The 19,738-nt window shown below is 41.7% G+C and overlaps 1 protein-coding gene across 3 annotated transcripts in view; it reads right to left on the bottom strand.

Moving 5' to 3' along the window:
* Window positions 1-11,678: 11,678 nt before the first annotated feature.
* chchd3a (coiled-coil-helix-coiled-coil-helix domain containing 3a) overlaps window positions 11,679-19,738 on the bottom strand; it is a 67,532-nt gene continuing 59,472 nt past the window's right edge. For all 3 annotated transcript variants that reach the window (XM_040151470.1, XM_040151478.1, XM_040151488.1), the window contains 2 exons: window positions 16,434-16,569; window positions 11,679-12,390 (listed from right to left, as the gene is read on the bottom strand). In XM_040151470.1, the coding sequence (XP_040007404.1) occupies window positions 12,367-12,390; window positions 16,434-16,569 (160 nt within the window). In that variant the 3' untranslated portion in view covers window positions 11,679-12,366. The remainder of the gene's footprint in view (window positions 12,391-16,433; window positions 16,570-19,738) is intronic.

Below are 19,738 nucleotides of genomic sequence, written 5' to 3'. Positions count from 1 at the left end.
ACATCCAGTAGCATGCATATTTAACGATTATGACTGATTCCCATGTACAACAAACACAGACACAAATCATGTGCCCAGTAGGATGAAATTTGATGATACACCCGCTTTTTCACACGCTCACATGTATAAATTACACTCCCCATGTTTTAATGCCAATTCAAAACGCCACAACCGGATGTCAACCTCTCCTTGTCTTTTACGGTCACACAAATACACCCTTTCTCATCTCTCTCTTTGTTGAAAGCTCTGTCAAACACATTCCTGCAGGCACAAAAAAAATGTGCACATTGTGACAAAATTGGCTTTGAACTCTTGTATCAATTGCCTGTATAGCTACGTCACAAACTCAATGGATTTCATCACCTTCTTTATTAAATTCAGTACATTCATACAGTATGTTATCATTGGTAACGTCCTCTAGGCTTCCTGTATTAACTATGACAATATGTAGTTCAAACACAACTTATGTTTAGGTGACAGTATTTCTTGTTTCTATGCAGGGAAAACTAGAAAAAAAGTGAAAAGAGTTTCAGGGGACTGTCTACATAGTCTGTTTGTGTGTGGCTTTACAGATATGTTGCAACAGCATATTTAATCCTGTGGGAAGAAAGAGATTCCCACTAATAGATTTCTCGCCAATAAAAAATAAGTGGATCAAAGGTAACAAAAACAGAAATGGAGTAGCTCGGTCAGAGGAGAGAAAATAGTGTGCAAATGCAATTTTTTCTGAACCAGTCCAAGCACAATCTGCCTCAATAAATGGGGTACTTGCATATGAAATTGCCTATTCATGTCATTAATAGTATACCACAAAATCAAACTTGTAATGTTAATTTGAGCGTGACATGCATTTGTATTTTATTTTCAGGAACATCGAGGGAACACGGGGGGATTATGTAGAAATCCTTATATATTTAAAACACTTTGGTTTTCGTTATTAGGCCGCCCCACATGAGAACAAAAGTTTGCTAAATTTTGCAGCAGGTTATTGTAAACACAATACGTTAGAATAATCCATCCATATCTATAGTGCACAAGAGGCTATTCCTCTACAAATGAAATAATTAGATCTTATGAAAACAGTGGAGTACCTTGGGCATTGTACCGGTGCTGATAAAAATTGGGGTTGGGGAGGCTGGAAGGTAATTTAAGTGGAATAAAAAAAAAGTCCGTGCAGAAACTCACTTCCTGAACATATTAAATAGAGAGAACAACAATGAATGATTAATGGTTTTCATTAAAACACCATACCACACTATTTTTTCCTCAGAGCAGAAGATGTTTATTACAATACCCAAAAGCACATGTCATTAGTATAAGGCTCTGGTATCTTAAACAGAGCAATTAATTTGGCGATGCTGGACACAAGTAAGAAGGGGTTGCATCCGTGCTAAAGCTGATGCTACAGATAGTGCTGCTGCACCTCCGGATAGAGGGAGAAGCTGTTATCCTCTGTGTCCTCTACAATTAACCCACAAGTGCTACAAGTGCTGTGAGCTTTATATCCTGTAGTAATGAAACCTTTTGCCTCTGGCTCTGTGTGAGTGTGGGTAAGAAACAATTTAGGACATAAAATGATGGTCAGCTCTTTGTGTGTGTGTGTGTGTGTGTGTGTTACAAATAACAATTCCATTTCACCATTTTGATCATGATATTGAGTCAAAGCGCTGAGCTGACATAAGACACAAAACGCCCTTTAGTATTTGTGAAACTGTTTCAATTACCTTCACTGCCACTTAAACACAATGAGCTCCCATCGTTGATAAGATGCCCCCTCAGGCGGCCCAAGCACACTCACATACACACACACACACACACACACCTATACACACAGCCAGGGTTAAACTCCTCCAAAAACGGATAAGCCAATGTCATTCACACAAAGCGTTAACACAGCACCATGTCTGCTCCATCAAAATCAATAAACGCCCCGGGGTGAGTGACGCGGCCATGTTTAAGGGCAACGGCACAAGACCAGCAGCAATAATAACCATATTAACGAGCTCCAGAGAAAGGTCAAGGCTAAACAAAAGAATTCCTCCTTATAAATATTTAAGTGTGATTAACATTAGCAGTCCTAATTAAGCCATCAGTCTTTGCCCCGTGAAAGGGCCTTTGATTAGTCAACACTCAGGATGCTCAATCCAATGAAGAGCGGCTCTGATGGGAAAGCTTTTGAGGAGAGGGTGCTGGGGTTTTTTTTTCAATGGCTGACTAAATAAATTGATCTGATTGGTCTCCTTGCCAACAGCTTCAGCTTAGTTAAAACAACATATCTCCTGCCAGAATATGCTTCAATATCTGCCCAAACATAATCAGGAACTCTTCTTTCTGTTAATGGCTACAGTACATATATAATAAAACTGTGTATGTAATCAACTGCAATCAACGAAACAAGTAGGAAAATAACAAAAAACAAACAAAACACTTTTATCTTTAAAGGAAAAAAACAAAACAAAATAAATGTAAAAAAGGGAGGGGGGGCAGACATCATATTGGTACATTAAAAAGCCCAAGTTGTCAAATAATATGTCAAATAAGACACATTCAGGATTCAACTGAAAAAAACTAAAACAGTTCACAGTTTTCCTCAAACATATTAAAGTGGAACTCATAATCTTCAATTGTAAACTCCACCAGCAACAATATGTCAAGGCAGGGGTTGGGTTTTGGGACTCGGGTGTAACCTGGGACCGACCGGCGTATGATGCAGCGGGGAAAATGTCATGCCTCAAAACAGCCTTGCCAAAGCGCTTTGTACAGTGGGCTCAGCCCATATTTACCATCATATTAACAGATGTTAGCCTGTGGACACCACAGGGCTCAGTGGTTGGCACCGTTACTTCACAGCAGGGAGGTTCGCAGATCAAATCTTAGCCTCAGACTCCTCTGTGTGAAATTTGTATGTTTACAGTTTTGGTTCCTCTCACAGTCCAAAGTCATGCAGGTCATGGAAAGTGGAAACTCTAGAATGCTCATCAGTGTGAATGTTTTTTCTATAGCTCTGCTATGAAAAGGTGATTATTTATCTATATATGGATAGATAGGTATAGATATATATTTTTTATTGAATGGTTTTTCCTTCTATAACTTTAACAGCTGTAGCTATGTAGCTGTGCAATGGCTTGTTTTAGTTAAAGAAACCAGAACCAACATGACATACCACCCTGAAAAACAAAAGACAGCTGAAAAGTCGCGAATAAAGACTGGTATGTTATATAGGAGACGAGTTGTGCAACACACGACTGTAGGAGGAGAGCAAATCCAGTGCAGGTGGGGCAGGATCGTGGGTTGGTTTTGGTTTTGATAATATGTAGCATTTACAGTATGTATTAATTTATCAAAGGTGACATACTGGTGCTCAACGTGGCTGTGGGCCCAATGTATCTTCTGGATATAGAGCAGACCATTACGGGAGGTGAGAAAACAAATCTTGAAAATGTATGCCATCACTGCTAACTGACACACACGCGTGCGCATGCACTAACACACGCGGCAATCAATAAAGCACCTACGCTCAATGCCAAATTACAATACTCCAAGCCCCCCATTAGGATGGAGCTTGGACCGTGTATTAATGTCCCCTGGGTCGTACAGATGTTTGTATGTGTGATGAAGATTACTGTATGATGTCACTATCCCAGTATGACCCGGTCACAGACATCTAATAGAGATAATCATATTTGAGCGTGTCTTTGTTGTGAATGCCCCCGAAGCATCTTACGCATCAGTGGGGACAATGAGGTTTCAAACACTATGCATGCTTGAGGGTGTGTGTGTGTGTGTGTGTGTGTGTGTGTGTGTTTCGATGTGCAATATCTGCAGCCCCCTGCTCACAGTGCGGGAATGTGCATGTTCATGAACTATAGCCATATTTTGAATAATAAATAACGACGCCTGTCTCCGTATTCACCCTCTGTACTTTATCTGTGTGAACAGGTGTACACGTGTGTGCGTTTACGTGTGTTTAACCACGACAGCATGCATATATGTACTGACGCATCTCTCGTGACAATACAGAAGTTACTACAAAGTACATTTCAGTGTGTGCATATGCAGCTGTCATCAGAAGGGACAATGTGAGCACACTGTACATAAATGGGCCCCCGGTTATCCAGGGTAGTGGGTTTGTGGACCAAATTAACAGCTGAAACGCTTCAGGCACCAGCTGCACACCACCTCGCAGGCGAGCCACAGCACAACTTGTAAGTGTAAAGTAATTTAAATCCTCTTCTGAAGGGTGAGAAAAACATTTTTTACAGTTGTGGGGATTAGTTTAAACTGATTTCTCATAGGTCACGGATGAATAGGTTTATGTGGGGCCATGTAACAGGTTTAGTAGCCACTGCCTTGTGGCTTAGTCACATGCTTCTCTAACATATAGGGAGCATCTAACCTTCATATGTGTGAGTAATTTATGGCCTCTGCACATCTCAGTTAAGCCTTTCGCCCATTCAGGCTATATCAGCTGATAAAGAATTCATGGTAACAACTTTTTGTGCAGGTATGTTGTATCTAAGTGCTTTCATTACAAAAAAGCACCTGGTGTAATACCATAACAAACAACACTGTGATGTAGGGCTCGACAATACAACAATACACACCATGAAGCAATATATTTCAGCTGGTTTCTTGCTATACCGTTTTTACCAAGGTAGCTATCCCTTTAATATCTCTAGCTGTACTGTGTTAAGAATCTCTCTATGAACCGTTTACGACTAATCTAATGACATGAAAAATCTGAAAATCCTGAGAATCCAATAATTTAATAATGCACTACCATTGTGCTGTATTACTGTATCCCAATATTAAAGAACGTCCCATGCCTGAGGATATTGAAATGTCCAATGAAATTGCAAAATTGTTGTAAAAAACCGAGCACTGAACAAACTAGCATTGTACTACCAATACCATGCGCAATGCAACAACATGCAGCCACACAAGTAGGAACATTATACAAAGAAGAATTAGATATGATTTATTAACCGCATGGCCCTTACAGGAAAACCAAATACTGGCCACATTCATTTTAGGCGGTTAAAAAGGCATCGGGATATCGGAACATGAATCAAACTTGAAAATGTACCAGAGGAAAACAAATGCTAAATTTTCCTTGCAGTAAAAAACATGAAGTGTCAAACCCAAACAAACCCAAAGTCTTCTTTGACAGCAATGGAGTTTTTCCTCATTTCTGAAATTCTGTCTCATTGCGTTTTGACATCCGCTTCCTAACAAGCCAGTTTTTTTTAGTCATTAGTCAGTTTTTTAGTCATTAGTCATTTTTTTGGTCATTAGCCCAGAAAAGTGAAGGATGTGTTGCAATATAGCGAGCATTGTCACTCTGAGCAAAGCCGACATACTTAAAACCTGCAATCTGTTGCTTTCCTCACATGAAAACTACAGCAAAGAGTAGTTACGATCCCCTTTGTGAAGTTATTTCTCCATATGCGGTGAACTTATCTTTGACTGCCCAGGTAACATAAACATTAATGGTTGTGTGTATTTTTAACGTAACACTGGCCCAAGCCATGCATTTAAACGTTAGCATAGAGTTAAATGGTTACCTATACCCTCTGCCCCAGTTTCAACACAAGTGCACTTTCATTTGAAGAAATAGCTTAATTGCTCTAAGTTTGTGGGTGTGTGGGAGTGTGTGTGTGTGTGTGTGTGTGTGTGTGTGTGTGTGTGTGTGCGTGCCTGCGAGTGTATGTGGTCTTCAAGGTCATCCTCCTCCCCTGGCGGTCCTACTGTCTCCCCAGCACAGCAGCTCAGGGCCTCATTACCGCTCACTTTATCTCTGGAGGGAAACTGAGAGTCGTAGCCAAGCTCGCACTCACTGCCTCTGTCTCCACTTCATACATGAACACACACAGCTGTCCATACCGCCACCACCATACAGGATTTCAAATCTTTTACACAGCTTTCGTGCTAGAAATCAACATTCTTCCCTTCACAATCCTTGTTATCGTCCTTCTCTCTTTTTCCTTTGCCTTCAGTCCATCACTTATTTAACAGATAGTTATTTATCTCTCTAGCTTTCCCACACCAGGACTGCGAGCCCGTGATTTATACATAATTAAAGCTCATCTAACTGATATGCTGTGCTTGTTGTCCTCATAGCAGAAATGTTACCAATTAGAAAAGCTGTTGCAGCGTCAAACTAAGCTCTGGCAAGAAAAGAGAAGCACTTAAACTCACTTACGCAATCTGTCAAGGTTTTTTCACTGATACATGATGTCCATATTTAGCGGGTAAGCTGCTAGTACAAAAAAAGATACTGTGTACTACAGAGGACGTATTTCTTTCCGTTTCTACTTTTTCATCCCAGATCTAGCAGTACTTGCTCAGCAAGCTATCATGGTTATCATGGTTACTTTGCTCATTGCTGACCCTCTATCCATAGCCTACCATACATACTTAAGAAGGACGAGTGAACATTTATTTCTTTTAGATATTCTGACGTTTTGAAAAATATGCTTTTTTTGCTTTCTTGCTGAGTGTTAGACGGAAAGATTGATACCACTCATATACAGTGTCTGTTCGGTAAATATACAGCTATAACAACAGCAGCCGGTTAGCTTAGCTTAGCGCCAAGACTGAAAATAACGGAAACGGCTAGCCTGGCTCAGTCGAAAAAAAACTAAATCTTCCAAGCAACACCTCTAAAGTTCACTAATTAACACACTACATATTGTTTCTTTACTTCGTATAAAAACCAAAGTGCATTATGGCAACTTGAGGTTTTTATGGGGGTCTAGTTGCTGGACTATTTCCTCTTGAATTCTTGTCACCACGTTGAGGTTACCAGAGGACACTTTAAGAAGTCACCACTCCTTGGCAAGAAAGTGTTCAGCAGTGCTGCCGGGCAGATTTTCTTACCCTCAGAAAAAGACAACTGCTTCTAGTCTTTTTGTTTAGCTAGCTAAGCTAACCAGGTGCTGGCTGTAGCTTTGTGTATAATGAACCAATATGAAAGTGGTACTGATCTTATCATCTAACTCTCAGTAAGAAAGAAATTAAGCATACTTCCCCAAAGTTGGATACCTTGTTTTTTAATCCAAGTCAGATTGCACTGCAGGAAGATGGCTCTGGCTCAAAAATCATCAAAGTTTGACTCACTCCAATGAGACTTTCACTGCCACTGGGCAGCGCTGCCTCCAAGTCTTTGCATGACCAAAACTTCAGTCTGCCAAAAAAGAAAGAAAGAAATAAATAAATAAAAAAGACCGGAAGGTCACAGCACGTTCAAACACCGAGCCAATAACTCAGTCCCCCAGCAGCAGAGGTTCTAGTTGGAATGAAATGGCTGCTGATGGCGCCAAGCAGACAGACACCAGCACAGACTGAGAGAGAATAGCAGAAGAGGTGCAGACTAGAACAAATAAGAGCAAATAAATAAAAGGGGGAGAGAACAGCGGAGGGAAGTGTGAGGGAGAGAGAATTCTATAAATTGTAGCCTGGTGCAGGGCAGCAGGAAGGGTGCAGCAGCCTGATGAATAGACCCATCAACCTAAGCAGAGGCTACAGAGCAGCCTGCCATCTGCCTGCCCATTACTAGAATGGAGTGTATGACGGTCTACACTCATCTGCTGGCCCCACTGGCATCGCTGGAAACCAAGAACATTTCTGTATGCGTGTGTGTATGAGTGTGATCACTCTCAGGTCCGGACAGGACAAGGTTTCCTTCTCTAGACTTAACCATACCACACTTTTGTAGTGTCTTCTGTTTTTTTAATTGGTGTGGGTAAATCCATTTGTCAAGCGCTTGTATCTATTTGAAGCATAGTGTGAGAAACCGTGTGTGTGTGTGTGTGTGTGTGTGTGTGTGCGTGCGTGCGTGTGTATGGATGTGCTAGAAGGCAGGGGTGGCCCTCAGAAAAGAGTTACAGCAGCGTGGCAGGCAAATTCCCACCTCATTGGCAAGCAAGGATAGCCAATCACCGCCAGCAGATCCGCCCCTCGGGCTGCTGTCCTATTCTTCAGTATCCTTGATGAGTTAGAGCGAGGTCGAGAAAGAAAGAAGTGGAAAAAAGTAAGGAAAAGAGCAGAGGGAGAGTTAGACAGAACAAAAGGACAAAAAAAAGGGGAGTAAATGCAAACACAAGAATGGGGATAGACTGTGTGGAGAGACACTGAAAGGCACAAAGAGACGCACAGACGGATAAGAGCCAGAGGGGGAGTGTGGGGAAAACTTAAAAGGGAATAGCTATTTTTTCTTCAGAGGTCATTAAATCAAATGTGATTAGTCATCATGGTGGAGGATGTCGTCTTTTGTATTTCAGAGTTAAATGCATTCTGGAATTTTTTTTCAAGTCAGTTTTTTTTTTTTTTTTTTTTTTAGATAAAAGGCAATATAGGCCTGAAATATCAGAAAAGCATCAAAATGAAATTGTATCCTTATCCTAATCAATTTGTAACATCCAATACAGGAACTGGTGCTGGCAGGGAGCGACAACATTCCGCCGTTCATACAGAGACGGATGGTACAGAGCACTTCAAGAGGCAGCGAGAGCTATACTGACAGAAGCTGATATAAATAACAGTCAAAGTGGCATGCAGTATGGGTAGAGGCGCGGAGGGAAATGCTTCGGAGTACATTAAGGGCACAATATGAGGTACTTATAATGAGCAGAATGAGTAGCATGAAATAATAAGAAGCATTACAGAACACTGACATGCTTGATCTCCAGAGGCTTTAAAATGGATAGAGAGGAAAGTCTTAATTGACAAGTTGGTGTGTATATTTGAAGTATCATGCCAGAGTATACCAAAACTGCGAGGTTGGTCGGGAAATAAGGCAAAGGCTGCATGTGTGGGGATCCAAAAAGACAGGCCTGAACTACAGAAGGCCAAGAGGGATGCACGTATTTCTCTAGAACAACAGAAGTACACAAACTTTGTCTGTTTTTTCCGATTTGTTTGGCTGAAAAGGTCATCGCATTATTCTCTCAGTCATACGTTCATAACTCATTCATAACTTTTTTGAGTGTATATGCATTTGTTTAAGTTATGAACTCCCAGGAACTGTTGAAATCAAACTACCATTACTGTGGTGGACAGTGAAGTCACAGGTAAGAGACATTAACAATATTACCAGCCTTTTTCTAGTTCATGGCAGCCAGTAAGATTGACAGATACCATCCTGGTAATCAGATTAGCTGGCTGGATTTTAACCACACTCCTCCTTCCGTTAAGGGTAAGTGGTTTCATCGTGCCACACTCTGACTATACCCCGCATTTCCTTTCCTCACTGCGTACCTCTGTGACTTCTCAGCAATGTGTTACGCTGCGAGAAGACGCTGTCTTGGCGTCCCTCCTAGGTGTGTCAAATCAGTATATAAGAAGAAGACAGACCTGTCCTCCGTGTCTGGCAGCCATCGCTGACCCTCCAGAGGCTTCCGACACAAGCCGTCATCTACCAAACTAAAAGAATTACCATGACAATTTCCATTGTCTTGACAGATGATCATGGAAAAGAAGGCGGGCAGAGAAAATAATGCGGGGTAAATGTTTGAGTCATGATAGTGCTGGGCACTTCCTTTCTTCCTTGCTGACAGACTGAAGAAACAATCAGAGAAGAATACTTTTATAAAAGATTTTCCCGAGGTTTTAGCAACCTCAAAGAGATATAACAATGAAAACCAAGACTGATGTGGAAACATACAGAAAGAGAGGCAAATCTTTGGTTCAAAGTTACTTGGTATGTTGCTGCTAAAAATATTTAGATGAAGATAGTATGGATTGGTTTTGAAAAATCACGACTATGCTGTTGTTGACATTTGTGCTGCAGCAGTAAGTTCACAATGTGTTATGCTGATGTATATGTTAGTATTTTTAGACAGCTAACCACCAGTTGTAGGTACTGCAAAAGCTGGGACTACATGGAGAACGTGCGTCCATCGCCCCGACCTCGCATCCAGCAGCCTTGGGGACCCCTCATGAACACTTGCCTGACGCCACCGTGCAGCTTCGCTTCGGTGTTTAGGAGCTGCTCAGTGCTCAAGGATATCTCATCCACACTTGCTAAAGCCGCACTGAAATGGAAAAAAGGTTTTTTTTGTCCTTCCAGCTCATTCTGTTATTATGAACACTAATTCCATTACTTATTCCCCCAAAATGTTTCTTTACGACCAAATGTCATTACTTCGACTACCTGATAAATTATTTTAATAGTGGCTTCAGAAGGTGTGTATATAAATTCCAGCTAACATAGCTCTACATTAATTTTGAATTATTCCAATTCTGTATTACGTCCTTCCCTAATGCTGTTTCTCTGACAAAATATCAAACTAAAGAAGCAAAAATGCTCCTTCTTTATGACTTTAGAAGAAGGAATGCACCAGCAACTCTTCATAGACAAGCTGTTGTTGAAATGGAATATTTTCATTGAAGCTTTACGATTTAAAAAGGTTGTTTGGGTCATGGTGGAGGCCTTTGAAAGGAAAAGGTTTAGATCTCATGATTCTATAATCATGCTTTTAATTATATTAGAGGGGATATAATCTCATTACAGACAGAACACACCGTTAAATCACTTATCTTGGCTTGGAGGCACGGGGTCAGGCACAGAGGAAAAAACAAGCGGGAAGAGAGCTGGAAAAAAATGGGGTTTAGTCTGCTCTGTGGAGAGACACCTGCCATGAACTCCAATACCCATTATCCCCAACCTTTAGAAAACCCCTCCGACGCACACACACAAACACACACCCACTGTATAATAGAAGTCAACCCCTAACCCCTCCGAGACTCCGAAAGTCAAAAAGCAAAAGGACAGCTGACTGACAGAGAGGGATTAGTCACAATGAATCACATGCTTGCACAAACACACATACACCCTGCCTCGCTCACTCGCTCTCCTGCTCTGTCCATCACACACACACACACACACACACACACTTTCTTCTTCTGATGGAGAATTAAGATAATGTTTCGTCTGCGATCACCTGCCTCCACATCAAACCCAGATGGGCTCCCTAGGACTCAGAGGTGGGGGCATCAGATGTACACACACACACACACACACACACACACACACACACACACACTTTTACTGCATCTATAAAAAGTGCGCGGATGGCTGCATTACTACCCCACCCACGCGTACGCACTGTCAAGCCAAACACACAGATACATACAGTGTCTGTCTATCCTGTTAAACCCAACCCAGAGAGTCTGGCAGAGTGCAGACAGCGTGGAGAAGCCGTCTCCTCCAAGGCAACATTAGCCTTGGAGACTGAGCAGAGAAGAAACACACTCCAGAAAAACAGAAGAGAGGGAGAGAAAGGCAGAAAGAAACAGATGAGGGAAAGGAAAGAGGGACAATGAGGGGATGAGGAAGAGGTAGAGATCCCTGCTCCTTTCACTGAATGGCAAGAGTGCACGGAGGAGTCACACAACAGAGCTATATAAAGAAAGACAGACAGATTAGGAAACAGAGAGTGAGCTAGATGATGAACCAGAACATCTGGGAGGAATATTTTCCCTACGCTTCGGTCCCCCTCTCTTGGGCTCATTCACTCTGTTTGGAAAAATGTCGCTGTGGCAACGCGGGGGCCGCGTATCCATCCAAGATGTATAATACCTCCTATAATTAGCATAAAACGCACACACATACACTCACACTCGAGAGATGGAGCCCACTGAATATTAATGGAGAAAAGTTCAACAACATTTCCTGCATCGTTTCATCCTTTATTTTTCTCTGATCAGACATTGTCACAAGTGTTGGTCTGGATGAATACTCAACACGCAGATCGTTACATTATTAACATAACACAATCTCACACAAACAGATGCAGAGAAGAAACAGATGCGTACATGTATATATGTGTACAGGATAGTGCATTAGGACCTGGAAAGCAATGAATTAATGGACAACAAAATAGGACTGACTTAAATTAGTAAAAATAGACTTTTATTTTCCTAAGGGTATTGGAGTGAGTAGGGATGGGACCAAGTGGCTTGTGAACGAGGTGATTGGCGCTTTGTTGAGGTGGTTCCGGTTCTTCTTTGTCCTTTTAGCGAGCCAAGCACAGGCCTGCCGGGTCCCGTAGCTCACCACTGTGTCTCCAAAATGGCGGACAGTATCACCGCCCTCTATGCCATTGTAATGGGAGAGATAGACAAAGGGTCAGAGAGGAGGGGAGAGAGATAAGGATCTAGGGAAAGGGTATCTATTTCTCGTTCAAGGTGCTGTGTTCGGTGCCTCTAGTCTGGTTCGGTCACAGGGTGTTGAGGGCGTGTGTGTCGGTGCTGATTCATTCCACTCTTCCTCCATTCCAGTTTGGTCTGTCTGTCAGTCGTTCAGTAATCAGTAATCCCACACAATATACTCTTCATTGCTCCTTCTTTCTTCCTCTCGCTTCCTTAACCCCCAGTCCTCAACTTGTTCTGCAGACAAAAATAGAGAGGAAAGTGCATTAGATAGATAGAGAGGCATATAAAATAAAATCAAAAAAGACAAAAAAAACAAAAAAAACAGGAGAAGAATGTGTCACAGAGGAGAGAAAAGACAGACAGGAAGGCCTGCAAGTACAATAAAAGGGAAGAGGATGGAGTTGGTTTGAGAAATAGAGAAAAGACCGGCGGGCAGTGGATTCCATGTTTGCGATAAGTGCAAGTGCAACCCCACTACTCTTTGTCAATAACCATTCAAACTGGCCTATTGCAGCTGATGCTTTTAGATGAAAAATGCCCATGAGAAGATGAGTGAAGGGGGAAAAAAGCAGAAGAAACATTGGACATAAGGAAGGGTTTAAGGTAGACAGAGAGTAAGAAAGAAAAACTCAATGTCAGTCCATGTCAGTAGCATTTCATTTCTCCGAAGTAATCTGAGTTTATTTTCTGCACTATTGATCTGAACATAAAATGGTTATCAATAAAAACAGTTTCTGCTAACGTGTCTAGCACACTGTAAAGTGAAGGTTAAAATAAAAAGCAGACTGAGGAAAACATTTAATGGATGATTCCAGTTTATTACAACTTGGGCCTTATTTTTGTAGTTGTGGACGCCATCATTTCTAGTTGTTACTATAACACTATCTAAAATACCAAGGTAACCGCTGGGATCTGGAAGCAGCATCACTACAATGAATTTCAAAAAAATATTAGAGATGCAAGAGTCCAATACACATCTGCGCAGATCATACTGATCTTATTAAAAGCTCCCTGTTGAGGATTCTTGTAAACAAACAAACTTATGTTTGCCTTCTCACCAAAATGCATTGTGTGTATCCCATAGGTCTATCAACTGATTAGTGTAAAACTGTATGCAGGAATGTTTATCACCCCTGTGTGCATAGGCATCCTTCAACCTACATCATAAAAACAAAACACCGGAGAGCCGCTCATGAAAACATTGCTCCGTAATGCTACAAGTCTTCAAACACACAACAGGGTAGCTCTAAGCAGATCAAGTGTCGGCCATGGCAGGACTTTTCCACATTTAATACAGTCTATATGGCAATGTTACTGTACTGTAGAATTCAGAACCATTTATTCAGTAACATTTATTTCGTATCAGTTACATTCATTAAGTCATAGCTGGCTGCTGACTCAGGTCGGGACTCAGGAGTGCCACAGCAATCCCTGGTCTCATGTTACCCATACACAGAGAAGAATGTGAATTCCACGCAGTGCGGCATACAGCTTTTAAATTTTGAGCTGGGTTATTGGAATCCGTTTCGGGGGGAGAAAAAGTTGTGTGAATGCATCCCTACAAGACTTGAGATGATATATGCCAACAATTTAGCCAAATGATCTAAACCACATTGTTTGGGGGTAAAAACTGACAATGGGAGCACTTGAAATGTGACTAAAAATAACCCATTTTGCAAGAAAACTGAGCACACAACTACAGCGAGAACTGTAGCTAGCAGTAGTACTCTAGCAATCAGCTGATAGCCCAACAAAAATGAGACCCAAGTCGTAATGAACAGGAATTAATCAAATCAAAAGCAAAAATATGTACTTAGTCAAGATTTTCTGACATAGGTGCTGAAATCAAAAATCTTCATATAAGCACAAAACAGGTTCCACAAAAAGATGTATAATAATAATAATGTGAAGCTTTATAAAACTAATAATCATAATAATAGGTTTAATAATAAGACTAATATAATAAAAATAGTGATAATAATAATAATTGAATGTTGAAATTGATTGAAATGCTTTCTATATTAAATGTGATGTTGGAGCAGTTATGCGAGCTGGCTCCTTTTTCATTTCACTCTTTGGAAACATAACACCCTTTGAAGCCACAAACAGGGCTCCAGCTTAGCCCTGTGAGAGTAAAAGGGAGATGGAAGGGTCAGTCTAAAAAATGAAGCGGAGAAGGAAAAGATAGGGAGCAAGAGGCGGTCACGCAGTGAGAATATGGAATGAGGAGGCAAGCAGTGGATGGAGAGATCGGCCTCCGTGATAAACTCTTATTCATGGAGGGAGAGAGAAAGAGAGACTTTATCTGTCCTTCAACTGCCTCTTCCTCACTGTTTGCTATCTGGACCTGTTAAGTGCTGAATGCATTAGAAATGCGACTAGGGATGAAGGGATAGTGGATGGAGGGAGTGAAGGAGGGATGGTGGCGGGGCAAAGAGGGTGCAAAAAAGAGCGAAAGTGGGTCTAAATGTTATCACTGACCGTGGCAATAAGAACGCAAATTATCAGTGACAACGCCTCTGTCTCAGCTGACTCCAGTTGAAGGGTCAGCATTGTAAAACTGAGATTTGGGGGATTTGGTTTTTATCCTCGGTGAGCTGTCATCTTGCACATCCCTATCTCTACCCATGGTTCTGCAGTTTGTAGTCGAGTTTAAGATTGGAAGGGGAAGGACGAGGAAGGAGAAAGAGATTTAGCTGAAAAAATATGAGAGACGGCTGTTAGAGGGCATATTTGGATCTTCTGACCTCCAGAAGTCAAAGTCATGTCCTTTGACATATGTTCTCCGTGCAGCTTCCTGCCTGGCTCTGATAGAACTGTGTAAACATCCTAATCATGAAGCTGCAACAGCTCATATCAATCCTACTTCTTTCCTTCCCCCTTTTCTCAGCTGTGTAATTCTGCATATTATTCCTTTAAAGTCTTATCACAGAATTGTTTCTTTTCCACCTAATAACTTTAAAGGCAAGTCTTAGGCAGATAAGCACAGATGAACAGGAGTGTGCTGTGATTGCTGCAGGGTGATAAACACAAGTGGATTACCATATTATCTCAGGCTTGCTTCCAAGCAATTTACAAGATCATAACAGCATCCGGAATGTGAACGCAACTTCACTGAATCTTGACGAGGCTACAGGTAGCTCTCTTAAAGGCGCGCACACGCGCACACACACACACACACACACACACACACACACACACACACACACACACACACACACACACACACACACACACAACCAAATGATGAATAAAACATTGTGCAATTTACATGACGTATAGCTTAAAAAATCTGCCTGCATCCGAATCTTAGATCTAATACTAATACCCGCGCGAGTGAGCAAGAGACACAAAACTCAGTTTTCCTCATTTCTGGCAAAACAGTGCATTTGTAAAAAAAATCTAATAGAAAAGCTCTATGGATGCAAATTGAGCCTTTTTGGGGGTAATGGATGTTACATATTGCAAAGTGGGACACGGGGAATAAAGTTAATATCAACCTGAGTGGCATTACTATTACCATACAGTGTGTGACCATGGCTGACAGGGGGCAAAAAAACATTTCTGCTTGACAATGAAAGGAGAGGGCACGGAGCGGACAATGGTATCCAACTAGCAGCGGCTACTCCCTTGGTCTTATTACATTAAAACACACACAGAGACAGTCAGGGGAACGCCTGTGTCAGCAGTTATTATGGAAATATACCGGAAGGTTTAAACTGGCTATTTACAGTGAGCTTTACTCAGGCGCCAGTAGCCCCCGTGGAAATTGTATTCTCCTGTCTAAAAGCAAAGAGCTAGTGCATGTAAATGGATGCTAGTGAGTACGTGTGCGTAGTGTGTTTCATTTAGACATTTAAAAAGGGAACGACTGTTCCCCTGTAGCTACCATACACATCTATGAGCCCAATGACGTATGCTGTAGCTAACACACACATGGGGCTACTAGCCTAATACAAACATCAATTCAACTGAAAGCTACACTACAGGCACTACAACTTACATATCATCTGTCCATGAGGTTGCATGCGCATACTTGTCATTCTTCAGAGGGGAAAAAATGTGTTATTTTGCAGGGTTTTTAAGGATTCAAGTTCAAGCTTTATGTATTTTCCTCACCTGCAACGAGTACAGTTGCACACTTATGCTCATTCATTTCCTTTAAAGAGGCAATATACATATATAAAATATTCATATGCAAAAGATGCCAGTGTGTCAAATTAGGTTTATATGAGATATGACAAAAAGATAAGTAGATTAGTTCAGTAAATACGCACCTGTTTGGCGTCGTTGACACACTGTAGGTAAAGGGCTGCTATGTTGGAGCAGTTAAGGGTTTTTCCAACGTTCTCTTTGTAGCATGTGAGGATCTGGCCTTGCAGGTCTGCACACACAGGATACACCTCATACCGCCTGCAGGGGTGTGAAGGGGGAGAGAAACAGTGTGAAAACGGGGTAAAATATGGTGTCAAAAAAGGGAGAAGATGATGGAAAGGAGAAAAAGTGTGAGGGATGAGAGTTTAGGACACTGGATAGAAGTGTCACAGAAAAAAGGAATGAAAAATGAATGAGTGATAAATGTGTGAGAGAGAAAAGAGAATCAAAAGTGGACACAAAGTTCACAAAGATGGGCAATGCAGATAGACTGACAAAATGAGCATGAGATATAGAGATCGAGAACAAGAGGAAGGGAATAAAGATATAGTGTTGGTCTGGAAAACGAGCAAGCCGATGGTCATTTTCTCTCTCGAGAGCTCATGCATTGTTAGATCATACTGAGCTACACTGCAGTCTACACTGTGTGTACACTCACTAGTCTTATCTATTATTACCGTCATTCCAGTCCAAAGCACCTGAAGGAAGAATCAGGATTGCTGTATCTGCTGGGAGGATGGTCAAAGGTCAATCCAACCTCCACAGCCTGCTGTGATGACCCCGTTGATGTGTGCATTACAACATATCGACAGAAAAGGCCATAGGGTTTTCTAAAAACGGACAATAAGAGGTGTCTAATAAAGCCTCCAACAATGGCTTCAGCCCCTGAGAAGGGAGATCCATCAGTGCCATGGGACTGCATGGAAGAGAAGCTAGCTCTGCAAATCAATGTGTAATGCAGAGCAAAACAAGGAAGGACAATTTGTTTAATCTACAAAAGCAATAAAGACTATTTCTTGTGATGATGCTAATGATGGTGGGGTTAAATTACGGGCTAGCTAAGTATACCTTCCTGCTAAATTAGTCCCTCTTCTTATGTCTTACCACTAAAAACTCTTTAAAAAGGCCTTATGGAAGAGAGTATTGATTACTCTACTAGGTACTAAGGAATCCATCCGTTAATTCAGAATGGCCCCATGAAAGTGTCATCCATTTACAAACTTGGTAGCTATAACCTTGGACTAGTTTAAATGTCAAAGTCGATCCTTTAGCATCTAAGATGAGGTTGCTGTTGTACACTGTGAAAGCCAATTGTCTGGTTATAGGCTACAAACCACAAGCTTAGCACACTCAAGGCTGTCCTTGAGGTCTGCTGCAGCGTTGGCTCTGCTGTCTTAGCTGGTATGATCCAGATGCTAGTACTTCTAATGATATAAGGTACGCTCAACTTCAGCGCATTTAATTGTGACTTTTGCTAGGTCTATGCAAGAGTTGGATCCTTTAGTCAGTCTAAGTAGTGGAACAGACCACCAGCGCTGGTGCCTTGCCCAGTGTTAACTGCTTTTGTCTGTCTCTTCACACACCCCATAAAAATCCATAATGACAACACATGCACATGCTAGGGCTATTATGCTAATGGTGGTGTCATCATTTTGTTCACACCAGTGCTCAGGACACTCCATCTGCCTCACTAAACACGCCTTGCATGGATGTAAAAGAGAAAGAGATTTTGCCCGTCAGCAGTTCTGAAGATCTCAAAGGAATATTGGGGGTGAAGCCGAGCCCCTGTAGTCAGACTCAGATGTTTGATTTGCCCCCTGGAGTGAGAAATTACCCCCCCCGTTGGATACAAAGCAGGGGATTGGTCACATGGTTCATTACCCAGGGTGCAATGCAGCAGGAAGCTGGTGCAGTGAAGACGTGTACATGTGTATCTCCACATAGTTATATTTGTTGTGGAGGCCAGAAAAATCTATAGTCCTTGTAAATACAGGTCAGTGACAATTTGTGACAACGTGAGAGGTACTCAGAATAGCAGTAAGAACAACCAATACACTTCATCATTCAGTGCCCAATACTGTGCACAATTGCCAAGCAGGGCAAGAAATATTCTACGTAAAGCTAGTGAGGAATACTTAAAGGAATAAAAATAGTCAATATGGACACTTGAAGGAATAGTCTGACATTTTGGGAAACATACTCATTCGCTTTCTTGCTTTCTTTCTTTATGCTGAGCCAGGAGGCCGCTGGCCGTAACTTTTAGATTGACCGAATAGGCATGAGAGTTATGTTGATCTTCTCAGTGTCTGCAAGGAAGTGAATGAGCATATTTCCCAAAATGTCTGACTATTCTTTTCAACGTTGGTTGATTCCAGGGTAGGGCTATTCCCTGAATAAATCCTGGCATTTACAACATGTGCGGACTGGGACATTATGATGTTGAGTGTGGAGAAGGTTTCGCGTTTGTGGATCCATCAGGGAAATTCAGTCATTTGCTAGGAGGCATGACAAGGCCATTGCTCTGCGTCAGAGTATTGAACGATGACAGCAGTGAGAGCAGAAATTGCTGCCTTCGTATTCCTATGGATTCTGGTGCTCATTTATTACACCGCCTATGGGCATCTACAGGGACGAGAGGAGCCACATACACCCGCTAATTACTTTCTTAAGCATTTGCGTTAATGCCAGGTGCATCCTGCTGATACACACCGCGGTGTTTATCACCAGTAATGGCCTCTGAGACAGAGACAGGAGGACACAGGAAAGGCAGGGAGCGAGAGAGAGAGGATGAGGGGTGTAGACAGATATTAAGAGTATTTCTTGATGAAGAACATAGACGGGGTACTTCTACTTTTGCTTACTCTCTGGTTCTCTCTGAGAGGAAGGGGCTAAGACAGTGGCGGAGTTAATCATGGAGACAATAACACTGTCACGCACACTCCGTGGCGGCACGCTGGATCCTCTATCATCTATCATTAAGATTAACATTAAGTTCATGCTGACAACCACACGGTGCTGGCGGGGAAAGACTTAAACCTCCCCTCCCTCCCTCCTCCTCAGTTCTACATAAGGTTCCCTAATGTCATTTACTACAGTAAGAATGCTATAGTGCTATGCAGCACTAAAGCAGATGGTGAGCAGATGCAAATACGATAGACTGGTCATATCATGTAAGGGCGATAAACCATAATCACTAGAAGATTACCCTTTTTTTTTACCCTTTATGAGTGAACCTTACCCACATTTCTTCACCTAACAATAAAAAGTCATGAAATACAATGTATCAGAGCAAACAATATCCTCCTATAAGTCACTTGAATGTGATCATTTCAAAGCTTATCAATACTACCTGAAGAGAGAAGCCTTCTGTTTTTCAAGTCATTTATAGGCCTTTAACACCAATACATAACTACATCAAATACCCCAC

Source organism: Xiphias gladius, chromosome 2 (genome assembly GCF_016859285.1).
Source record: "Xiphias gladius isolate SHS-SW01 ecotype Sanya breed wild chromosome 2, ASM1685928v1, whole genome shotgun sequence".
NCBI lineage: Eukaryota > Metazoa > Chordata > Actinopteri > Istiophoriformes > Xiphiidae > Xiphias > Xiphias gladius.
The sequence above is the reverse complement of the archived record's forward strand: the minus strand, read 5'-3'. Positions and strand labels throughout refer to the sequence as shown.